Source organism: Nanorana parkeri, unplaced genomic scaffold, assembly GCF_000935625.1.
Source record: "Nanorana parkeri isolate BGI_ZX_2015 unplaced genomic scaffold, ASM93562v1 scaffold563, whole genome shotgun sequence".
NCBI lineage: Eukaryota > Metazoa > Chordata > Amphibia > Anura > Dicroglossidae > Nanorana > Nanorana parkeri.
The window spans coordinates 318268-330275 of NW_017306831.1; the positions used below are offsets into that span (position 1 = coordinate 318268).

The window sequence follows — 12008 nt, forward strand, 5'->3', positions numbered from 1 at the left end:
TGCGGACTCATTTGTTTTTATGAGCTGCGGATACAATAAACTCCACAGATCTGTGATTGGGATTTGTTTGCATAGAAGATGTTTTGGGACGAGTCGTTTCCTTGTTCCGTGCCCTCCTGTACCCGCGTGTTGGGAAACGTTCTGCTCTGCCCGGGTTAATGATTATCGCTTCCAGATTAATGAGTATCGAAAGCCGAACTGAAGCCAAAAGTTTTGTTTGTTTGTTTTGGATGGAGGTTATACATAGAGACGCACCAATGGCAGTATTTCAGTATCGAGTATTGATGTATATATATATATATATATTTTTTGGCACTCGCCGATACTGAATATCGATACCGAAAGTCCCATTAAAGGAGAACTATGGGGTTTAGGGCTTTTCCCCCGTTCTCCTTAGGGTAACGGGAGGACACAAACTAGCGTCCTCCCGTCACCAGCTGGGTGGCGTGTTATGACTCGCCGCCCCTGCTTCCTGATTAGCAGGGAAGCCGTCACCAGGTGACAAGGAAGCATGGAGCCAGCTTCCCGTCAAATCAGGAAGTCAGGTGGCGAGTCATTACAGGACGCCCAGCTTTCTAATTGGCCGCGAAGCCAGCTCCATGCTCTCTCGTCACCAGGTGACAAGGGAGCATGGAGACAGCTTCCCATCCAATCTGGAAGCTGGCCTGCGATCCAATACACACTGCCCGGCTTCCTGATTGCCCGAGAAGCCGGCTCCATGTCTCCTCGTCACCAAGTGACAAGCGAGCACGGAGACGGCTTGCCGGCCAATTGGGAAGCTGGGCGGCGAGTCATTACAGGACACCCAGGTTTCTAATTGGCCAGGAAGCCAGCTCCATGCCTACGTTGTCACCAAGTGACTAGCGAGCATGGAGCCGGCCAATCAGGAAGTCGGGGGTGAGTCATTACACACTGCCCAGCTTCCTGATTGGCCGAGATGCCAGCTCCATGCTTCCTGGTGACGAGGGAGCATAGATCCGGCTTACTGGCCGATTTGGAAGCCGGGCAGTGTGTACTGACTCGCTGCCTGGCTTCCTGATAGCAGAAGTTCCAGGCTAGGCATCAGGAGCATTTGGGCGAGTATGAGTATCGGTACCAGTGCATCCCTAGTAATAACCCTATCAGTTTTTTTTTTTTTTTTGCCATCTGTGCCCCATTGGGAAGATTTCTCTTCACTTCCTGCCTGATAACCACAACAGGAAGTGAGAGAAAATCCCTAGTGTCTCCATTGGAAGATTTCCCATCTATTCCTGTTCTGGTGACAACCCAAAATGAGGATTTCCTTTCACGTTCAGTGATAATGGTCACCAGGACACATAGAAGGGGGGAATCTCCCTAATGGGGACACTCCGCTCCATCCAAAACTGAAAAACTTGGCTTCAGTTACACTTTGAAGTGCAGCTATAGCCCAGGGGTGGGCAACACCTACCCCCCCCAGCTGTGCTTTAACTATACATTCCTACATGCCTCTGCCTCCGGGAGTCATTCCTCATGGGATTTGTAGTTCCACAACAGCTGCCAACCCTTGCTATAGCCAAATGTTTAGTTTTTTTCAGTTTTGGGGATAGATTAGAACCCAGATCAGGTTTAACTTCTATCTGGGACTCCATTTGAAATATATAAAGCAAAAAAGCAGGTTCAAACACTGACAAAGCAGTGTTTGGGGGTGTTTCAGTGCTGCTGATCTCCTGCACCCTCTTTGCAGCCACTTCCTGTGTATGTGCACTTCAGCGATGGCTGCCACGGCATTTCTCAGGGCGGATTTCCTGATGGTGATAAAAGTGGACCATGTCTGTGTAATGTACACCTGTTGGAACACTTTTACTCTCCATTAGGAGAGACTGTGAGAGGGTGACGACGCAGGAACCTAATTGGGAGCCAGGGACAGAGGGTTGCCACCCTATAACAGGAAGTGCCTGAACAAGGACCTCCACGGCAGGATTACCAGCTATTATTTTAATAAAAACTGCACATATTAAAAAATTACTTTTAAAAATGACAGTGACATGTAGTGATGTGCTGATAGTGGTGTCGGTATCGGTACCGATGCTGGGCCGGCCTGTTCACGAGTACTTGTTGCGCCCAGATACCCAAAACTGATACCGGCATGTTACATTGTTACATTGAAGCTGCTGCTGTACGGTCTCACGCTTGCTGCGCCTTGGGAACTACGCAGAGCCTGTTTACAGTGCTTCCACCTTCCCCACATCTCCCTCTCCTGAGACCCTCCGCAGCCCTCCTGAGACCCTCCGCAAAAGTTTTACTTGCGTTAACATTGATGAAAGCGCACCAAAGATGCAGCAAGCAGGATTCTTTTTTAACTCACTTTGCCCCATAGCTCACCACACACACGTTACAATCCGATTGTACAATCTCCTTTTAGATCTACCAGTAAGTATGTAGTACAAGAGCCTGATTGGACGGTGTAGCTATGCCCTCATACCACATAGTGTTAGTAGATCTAAAGTTGATTGTGACGTGTATGGTGAGTGTACGACGCATGTGTGTGAACGGGGCCCCGTATGAGATCTTTTTGTCGCCTGGGTTTCCGTATTTGGTCCCCCAGAAGCAGTATTTCCTTTTCAGTTCATTGCTCTTTTGATGTTTTGTGTGTTTGCCTTCCGTCTCCAGAGGAGGCTCGGCATTGTCTTTTGTTGTGCCGTGGCCGGCTCTGTAGCTGGTCTACATCTGATGACACAGCAGCGATCACAGGGAACACAGCCTCTGGGTGGGATTTCTCTTCCCCGTCTCATTCCTCTATTAGAGTGGTTACCTTGTTGCTGACTGGCTGTGGTCCCCCCCTTCCTCCTCCTCCTCCTCCTCCTCTTGTTCCCCATCATCCTGTATGCTTCACTTCCTAGTAATTGCTACAATGTAGCGGGAGGGAACTGACTTGCTGCATCAGAGCTTCAGGTGCCTCGGCTCTTGCTAGTCTAGCTTCTTCAACTGGCAACGTTTCTCCTGGCGAGCGACGATCGCTCTGAAATAACAGAGACGTCTGACGACCGACCCACATGTGCCTTACCTCTCGCTGCCTGTGAAGCTTCCTCTGCTCTACGGGATCCTTTTTCTTTTCTAAAGCATGCTACGTGGAGAGCGGAGATGAGACATTGGCGGCAAACAAGTCGAAACTTGCTGCATTCGGGACCCTAAACTGGATGGTACACCTGCTGTTATTTTTGTGTCGTTTTTTTTTGGGGGGACGTCGCGAAAGCCCGCTACCTGATCCTCTTCTTCTGCGTGCAGCTGGTGGTCATGGCGCTGCTGTACCGCGAGGGCTATCGGAAGAGGGTGGCGTACTTTTTCAGCATTTTCGCCAAGAACGGACCCCACTCTTTGGTGTCGCTGGCGCCTCAGAACTTGTCCTTGCCCGGGGACGTTTACAGCAACCTGAGCTTGATAGCCAAGCCGGCCGTGAGCGAGGAGCTGCTGCCGTTTTGCCCGGAGACGTCGCCGTTTATAGGTAGGTGGTCAAACTTCTGGATTTGGGGGGGAGGGTAACCGAAAGCGCGGTGGTAGTTGCAAGGCTTGTGCTAGATTGGAACGGTGTTTGAGGCCAGAGCTGGACAAATCCTGAAGTCAGGTCACCAGTGCCCCTTACAATTTACAGCTGGCACCCAACGTTTGAGAGTTTTCTCTAGTTGTTGTCAGTGGAGATGGCTCCTAAAAAAACTCTGCTGGCCCCTAGTTAGGACAGTCAGGTCACCAATGGTCCTTCAAAATTACAGCTGGCACCTAACTTTGAAGTTTTCTCTAGTTGTCAATGAAGCTGCCTCCTGGATAGTACAGTCAGGTCGCCAATGCTCAAAAATTACAGCTGGCGCCTAACCTTTTGAGGTTTTCTCTAGTTGTTGTCCATGGAGTTTGCTCCAAAATCCTGCTGGCATCTAGATAGGATTGGTCACCAATGCTCCTTAAAATTTAGAACTGGCGCCTAACCTTTGAGGTTCTATTAGTTGTCAATGGAGCTGTCTCCTAGATAGGACAGCCAGGTCGCCAATGCTCCTTAAAAATTGTAGCTGGCACCTAACTTTTATGGTTTTCTCTAGTTGTTGTTGTCCATGAATCTTGCTCCGAAAAATTCCTGCTGGCAAGATAGATAGATAGGACAGCCAGGTCCCCAATGCTCCTTCAAATTTAGAGCCGGCACCTAACCTTCCTTTTAGTTGTCAACTGACCCGGCTCCTAAAAATAAATTCCTGCTGGCTCCTAGATAGGACAGTCAGGTCGCCAATGCTTCTTGAAAATTGTAGCTGGCACCCAATTTTTGAGGTCTTCTCTAGTTGTCAGTGGAGCTTGTTCCTAAAAAAAATCCTGCTGGCTCCTAGATAGGACAGTCAGGTCGCCAGTGCTCCTTACAATTTAGAACTGGCGCCTAACCTTTGAGGTTCTATTAGTCGTCAACTGAGCCGGCTCCTACAAATAAAATCCTGCTGGCATCTAGATAGGACAGCCAGGTCCCCAGTGCTCCTTACAATTTAGAACTGGCGCCTAACTTTTGTGGTTTTCTCTAGTTGTCCATGGAGCTTGCTCCTAGTTAGGACAGCCCGGTCAGCAATGCTCCATAAAAATTACAGCTGGCACCTAACTTTGAGGTTCTATTAGTTGTCAATGGAGCCAGCTCCTAAAAATAAAATCCTGCTGGCTCCAGGATAGGACAGCATGGCTCCTGATTTCCATATGGATTTGTCCACCCTCCCCTGGGTAAAGCTATTGTGATGAGTGTTTTTGGAAGTGCTTAGGGATTGTGGTCAATGGGCAGAGATTTTCCGGCATGCAGAAATGAAATGTGAGAATTTGTTGTAAGAATCATTGGGCAGGATATCTGTGGCTCATTCAAGAACCACAGGGCCATGCCACATGTCATAAAGTGCGCTTTGGTGTGAAGGGGCCCTCTAAAAACGTTATTCTCGCCAAGATAGTCAGTCGTGTATAAGCAAATTTAGAGTGCATGCTCTGTTGACGTAGAATGTGAACATTATGTTGTCTTGTGGTGCTGGGGTTGTGGGTTCAGCTCCACAGGATGCTGGTGTGTGGAGTTCCTCATAGGGATGATGAACATGCACGGATGTGCAGTTCGTGCGTGCGGATAGCAACGTACGGCCGCGTCCTCACATAGGGAAGAACAGGCTGCTTAGCGCAATAACACGCAGCACCTGTCCCTCCCGGGGTTGGCCTGTTTACGGGCATGCACACTGCATGGACGTGTACGGCCGTCTGAATGAGGCCTTACTGTTAAAGTAATCAACTTTCCACTTAATGGGTCGGTATGTCTGTGGTGGGGGCATTAGAGTGTAAGCTCATGGGGTTCTAGAGGCTGATGCGATTTGGTTCACTGTCCCTTATAAACCTCCACAGGATATATTTAGCTATTAAGATAACCTGCTTTAAAGTGAACCTGTCACTATGGGGTGGTAGGGGGGGAACCCATGCGTCTGACAAGGGAACAGGCGATTGACCCATCCAGGGTGCTTCTGGAAGCAGCTGCATTTCAAGATGGGGCACTGGAAAGGTAAGGAGCGCCTTAAAGTGCAACTGAAGCCAAAACCTTTTTTTTTTTATTAGTTTTGGGTGGAATTGGAATTGTAAAAGAAGTTACAAGCTTACAAAAACCTTATACAATTCATATTCAGAATTGAAAGGTCGAATATTCAGCATTTGGCTCCATGAAGTAAAAAAAGTGTAAACTTTGTCAATCTCCGTTGAACTATTTTTACATTTGTATACTTTCATTGTTAAAAACACAGGAAGGTAAACTCGCCATGGCCTATAAATTGTCATTGTTGTTGGAGCAGATCAAACCATCTCGTGTTTAGATTGACACCGTAAATCCCGCACTTCATGACAGTTCCTTCTTCCATCTGGTTAATTACCATTTACCACTGAGATACCGTGGGGGGTGGGGTCATCCTTTTCATAGCAATGCATATACTTGCCATGAACAATGCTTCCCTAATAAAAAATCTGGAATAATTGCAGCCAATGTTCTTCATTTCATATACCGAACAGATGCAGATGTGCAGGAGGAGGTTGTTACGTTGTAATAAATTAGCAAGTAAACTTATTACTTGTCTCCAAAAATCAATAATAACTCCAATGGAGTGACACTGCCTGAGGCCAGGAGCATTTTATAACAATGGTGGTCAACTTAGATGATATAGGGGGCCCTCAAGTGTGGCTACTGACATTACCAAAACCCACTCTTAATAATTAGTATATGTAGTGTTACACTAAGCTGACAGAGACTGCAGACGTGCAACAGGAGATGGCCAGAGACGGCAGACGTGCAACAGGAGATAGGAGACGGCAGGCGTGCAACAGGAGATGGCCAGAGACGGCAGACGTGCAACAGGAGATGGACAGAGAGTGACACATACTAGAGGAGATGGTCAGAGACTGCAGATGTCCAATAAAATTGAAATAAACTGGTACTGAAAGAAATATAAAGGCTGCCATTGCTGTATACTGACTGTGTCTATTTTTAATCACTGAGCCAAAAAGGAGGAGTCAAGAACTCCTAGATGATTGTCCCTGGTCAAGGAAAGTTCTGAAGACATTGGATTAGCTGGGCAACTAGAATTTCCGGGGAGATCAGGAACGGCGGCACCCACTTCATCTCAGTACCGGTTTATTTTATTGCCAGAGCTTTATAGATGGCGGAGAATCTAGATTGCTACAAAGGATTGATCTAAACCAGCAGCAGTGCCGGGTGAAATGCATTTACAATTTTCCATCCCTGTTTCGATCATTCGGGCCCTACATACCACAGATGACAGATTGCTGCTGACTGTTCAGTTCCATGTGAACGTTTTTTTTTCTCTGCCAAAAGCTGCCGGAAAGTTTCCAGAACTGGCGCCTGCATGGGGTGGGTTAAGGACGCCCAAAAACATTTCTGTACGATTGGGCAATTACTGCAATCCTGAGCAGCACTGGTGATTAATAGGCTATCGCAACCTTATTGTACAAGATGTTAAGGAAACATCAAAATATATTTCTGCTCGTCTTATTTTGTCTGGCCTGGAACGCATCAAAAACGCACTGGAACGCACCTGTAAGGCCCTTTTTAAGCTAAAAACAAATAAAATAATTTCAAATGTGGCAAAATCGCTGTAAAAACGCAGCAAACCGCAATGCACTGCGTTCCAGATACGGTCCGGAAAATGGTGTGAACCTGCCCTCAGGCCTCGTTCACACCATCCTCAGCGCGTTCCGGCCCGATTGTGGCGGGAACGCACTGGATTGCATTGCGGCCGGCTGAGTTTGTTGTGTGGCGGGAGGGGGCTTGGCGGTGCAGTGAATTGCACCGCAGCCACGCCCTCCAGCCGCAATGCGATCGGGACGCACAGGAACGCGTGGCACATCAATGCCTGCGTTCCGTTCCGGTCAGAAGAAATGCTGCACTATTTCTGACCGGAACGCAGGCATTGTTGTGCCATGCGTTCCCGTGCGGCCGAGCGCATTGCTACAGTGCCATTCACTTCAATAGACCGCCGCGCCCCTCCAACCCCACAACATAATAGGCCAAGGGAAAAGGGGAAGAAGGCTAAATGCACTTGGTTTTAGGCTGGGTTCACACCTAGGCGTGCGTATCGAATATGCACGTGTGACACGCGTTAAAACGCGCGACAAACGCGCATTTCCGAGGGCTACCTGGCTGAATCCCAATGGAAACGCACGACAAAAACGCCCCAAAGAAGCTCCTGTACTTCTTTGGGCGTAGGGCCTGTAATACGCCCAGGTGTGAACCATGCCCATAGGAAATAATGGGATTTCGGTGTTTGAGCGTTTTGCAGAGCGTTCGAACGCGCTACAAAACGCCCAGGTGTGAACCATGCCCATAGGAAATAATGGGATTTCGGTGTTTGAGCGTTTTGCAGAGCGTTCGAACGCGCTACAAAACGCCCAGGTGTGAACCATGCCCATAGGAAATAATGGGATTTCGGTGTTTGAGCGTTTTGCAGAGCGTTCGAACGCGCTACAAAACGCCCAGGTGTGAACCATGCCCATAGGAAATAATGGGATTTCGGTGTTTGAGCGTTTTGCAGAGCGTTCGAACGCGCTACAAAACGCCCAGGTGTGAACCATGCCCATAGGAAATAATGGGATTTCGGTGTTTGAGCGTTTTGCAGAGCGTTCGAACGCGCTACAAAACGCCCAGGTGTGAACCATGCCCATAGGAAATAATGGGATTTCGGTGTTTGAGCGTTTTGCAGAGCGTTCGAACGCGCTACAAAACGCCCAGGTGTGAACCATGCCCATAGGAAATAATGGGATTTCGGTGTTTGAGCGTTTTGCAGAGCGTTCGAACGCGCTACAAAACGCCCAGGTGTGAACCATGCCCATAGGAAATAATGGGATTTCGGTGTTTGAGCGTTTTGCAGAGCGTTCGAACGCGCTACAAAACGCCCAGGTGTGAACCATGCCCATAGGAAATAATGGGATTTCGGTGTTTGAGCGTTTTGCAGAGCGTTCGAACGCGCTACAAAACGCCCAGGTGTGAACCATGCCCATAGGAAATAATGGGATTTCGGTGTTTGAGCGTTTTGCAGAGCGTTCGAACGCGCTACAAAACGCCCAGGTGTGAACCATGCCCATAGGAAATAATGGGATTTCGGTGTTTGAGCGTTTTGCAGAGCGTTCGAACGCGCTACAAAACGCCCAGGTGTGAACCATGCCCATAGGAAATAATGGGATTTCGGTGTTTGAGCGTTTTGCAGAGCGTTCGAACGCGCTACAAAACGCCCAGGTGTGAACCATGCCCATAGGAAATAATGGGATTTCGGTGTTTGAGCGTTTTGCAGAGCGTTCGAACGCGCTACAAAACGCCCAGGTGTGAACCATGCCCATAGGAAATAATGGGATTTCGGTGTTTGAGCGTTTTGCAGAGCGTTCGAACGCGCTACAAAACGCCCAGGTGTGAACCATGCCCATAGGAAATAATGGGATTTCGGTGTTTGAGCGTTTTGCAGAGCGTTCGAACGCGCTACAAAACGCCCAGGTGTGAACCAGGCCTTAAAGTGGACTTGTCCTTTAATGAATACAGCCCACCTTGCCCAATACTTGCCTCTGGACTCGATTCAACTGTGCAGCCAAGCAAGGTGCCACACAGCCTTGCTTCTGCAAACATCTTGCATGGGTTCTCTTCAGTCTGCGTATGCGCAACACAGCCCTGTTCATTCTTAGTGGGAGTGTTGTATTGGTATGTGATTTAGTCCGGAAGCCGGCCCATCAGGAAGCCGGGCGGCGTGTGTAATGACGTTGCGCCCAGCTTTCTGATTGGCCGGGAAGCTGGCTTCATGCGTCACCTCGAGAAGAGGGAGCATGGAGACGGCTTCCCGGCCAATCAAGAAGCCGGGCGCCGCGTCATTACACGGTGCCCGGCTTCCTGATTGGCCAGAAAGCCGGCTCCATGCTTTCTTAACACCTGGTGATGAGGAAGCATGAAGACAGCTTCCCGGCTAATTAGCGAGCCGGGTGGCGAGTCATTACTTGCCGCCTGTCTTCCTTAATGGGACTTTCGTCATCAGTGAGTAGAAGAAAAAAAATATCGGTACTTGATACCGAAAAACCGGTATCTGTGCATCCCTACCTGTGATGAATAAATAAAAATGTAAAGTAGCAGCAGAGGAATACTGCAGGGGCTATAGGTGTAGTATTGAAGCCGGGGGACCAGCATGGCAGACAGGCAAGGGGGAAGAAGTTGACAGCAGTGTTTCTATTTCAGAACCGTTCTCCTGTTTCTTTTTTTTACAGCTTGGCGAGTCCCTGAAAGTCGCACGTCAATGTCATTTCTATGACAGCCTGGTATGCAGGGCCCGTTCTGCCTCGATGACTCACTGGGTAGTAAAGTGAGGATAAGGATGAAAGTATTTATGAAATAGGCCGTGTTGGACTGATAATAACCTTGTCAGTTTTTTTATTTATTTGCCGGAGTAATGCATTACATTTTAACGATCATTCTCTTGGTATTCATCACTTAATTCACTTTAAGAGGGACCGATTGTTCGCCATTTCAAAGGTCATTTTTGTGAACGTCGGTTCTTCCATCCACCCACCGCTCCCCCGGACCCAAAATGCATCGTAATGTATCCCTAGGCTATTTCTGGCCTCCGTTCACACCAGCGCAGTCCGTACCAGACCAGAAAAATACCGCTCGTCTTATTTTTTTCTGGCCTGGAACGCATCAAAAACGCACTGGAACGCACCTGAAAGACCATTTTAAGCTAAAAAAATAAAATGATTTCAAATGTGGCAAAATTGCTGTAAAAACGCAGCAAACCGCAATGCACTGCGTTCCAGATACGGTCCGGAAAATGGTGTGAACCTGCCCTCAGGCCTCGTTCACACCATCCTCAGCGCGTTCCGGCCCGATTGTGGCGGGAACGCACTGGATTGCATTGCGGCCGGCTGAGTTTGTTGTGTGGCGGGAGGGGGCTTGGCGGTGCAGTGAATGGCACCGCAGCCACGCCCTCCAGCCGCAATGCGATCGGCCGCATAAGAACGTGTGGCACATCAATGCCTGCGTTCCGTTCCGGTCGGAAGAAATGCTGCAATATTTTTTCTGACCGGAACGCAGGCATTGATGTGCCATGCGTTCCCGTGCGGCCGAGCGCATTGCTACAGTGCCATTCACTTCAATAGACCGCCGCGCCCCTCCAACCCCACAGCATAGTGAGCTGGCCACAATGCGAACCAGTGCATTCCGGCCACAATCGGGCCTGGTGTGAACGGGCCCTTGGGCATCAACTGGGGATCAACTCCGAGCCACTCTGAAAATTGTTGGCTATAGAGTGACTGCGGGCAATGAGCTGTAGTCACTGATCAGGCGTTCTGACGGCGGTATACCAGCCGCTATCATAATACAATAACCAGTGAGAGGAATTCCCCACAGAGCTGAATAAGAGGAAATACATCAGTGTGGCCAGCTTGTATGATCAACGTTCCCTTGAAAGCCACCAGCCTGCCACGTACATGAGGCATCACCAGATCAGACTTCTGTTATCTCATGTTTATGGGCTGCAATGAGATCATAAATTCATGAGTAACATTTGTTGTTGTGAGAGTCCTGGTACATAGGTGTAAATATTAGTAGTAGGGCTGCTAAACCATTATCATCCACACCTGATGAAGAGGAGGGTTTCTTGGGACCCCCGAAACATGTTGGATGTTTTTAAATGATTACTGTGATGAATAAACTTTATCTAAACTGTCAAAAATACCATGGAGCTCTCTTCTACAAACTTTGAAACGTTATGCCAAGGGCCGGGCACCAGAGAGCTGCCTTAGAGAACCCAAATATTATAAAAAAATAAAAACTTTGCAATGGATTTACAAAATATGTTTTGCTTTAGAAGACTGTATACCGGGAGACATGATGCCAAATAAACCAGAATGTTGGGTTTGGGTTTACATACACTTTAAGAGTCGTGTCACCATAAATAAAGGTGTGGTGAAACAGAGCAGTCACACAATAAAATGTTTCAGAATAAATATCATCTCGCAGGCTTTTGATCTCAGCCAGGAAACACTCAAAAAGTGAAAAACAGGAAGGACACACCAACACCATGCGGTTTCTAAATTTGCTAAGTCAATGGACACAAATAAAACCACTGGAATAACATAAGTTAGCAAATAGAAAAGCAATCTCGGGCTGCACAGCTAGGTGCCGGGGGTCAGCGTCCGAAAACAGCAGCACACGAGCAAGGGAACCTCAGGTTGTCCTCATAAGACACATGCCCATAGTTACAGCACCTCCTGAACTTCCAGCTATGGTGGAACGCATGGGATCAGTGGGAGTAGCTTCCATCTTATGGTGCCTGTTACCAGCCTGTGACTTTTTCTATTTTTAAAGTACATTTGTATTTTTTTGTGTATTATTATTATTTTTTATTTTCTAGGCGACACAAGCTCCTCTGATATAATTACAGGGGCCCACCGGAGTTGGGATCTAAGAAGGTGCCCTGCATGGCGTCCTTACAGACGCATAGCGCCCTCTTGGATAATGTATG

The 12008-nt window shown here is 48.2% G+C and overlaps 1 protein-coding gene across 1 annotated transcript in view; it reads left to right on the plus strand.

Moving 5' to 3' along the window:
- The first annotated feature begins 3206 nt into the window (after window positions 1–3206).
- The window catches only part of LOC108791634 (beta-1,4-galactosyltransferase 3-like), a 40409-nt gene continuing 31607 nt past the window's right edge, over window positions 3207–12008 (plus strand). The window contains exon 1 of the mRNA XM_018562174.1: window positions 3207–3463. Within this exon, the coding sequence (XP_018417676.1) occupies window positions 3256–3463 (208 nt within the window). The 5' untranslated portion in view covers window positions 3207–3255. The remainder of the gene's footprint in view (window positions 3464–12008) is intronic.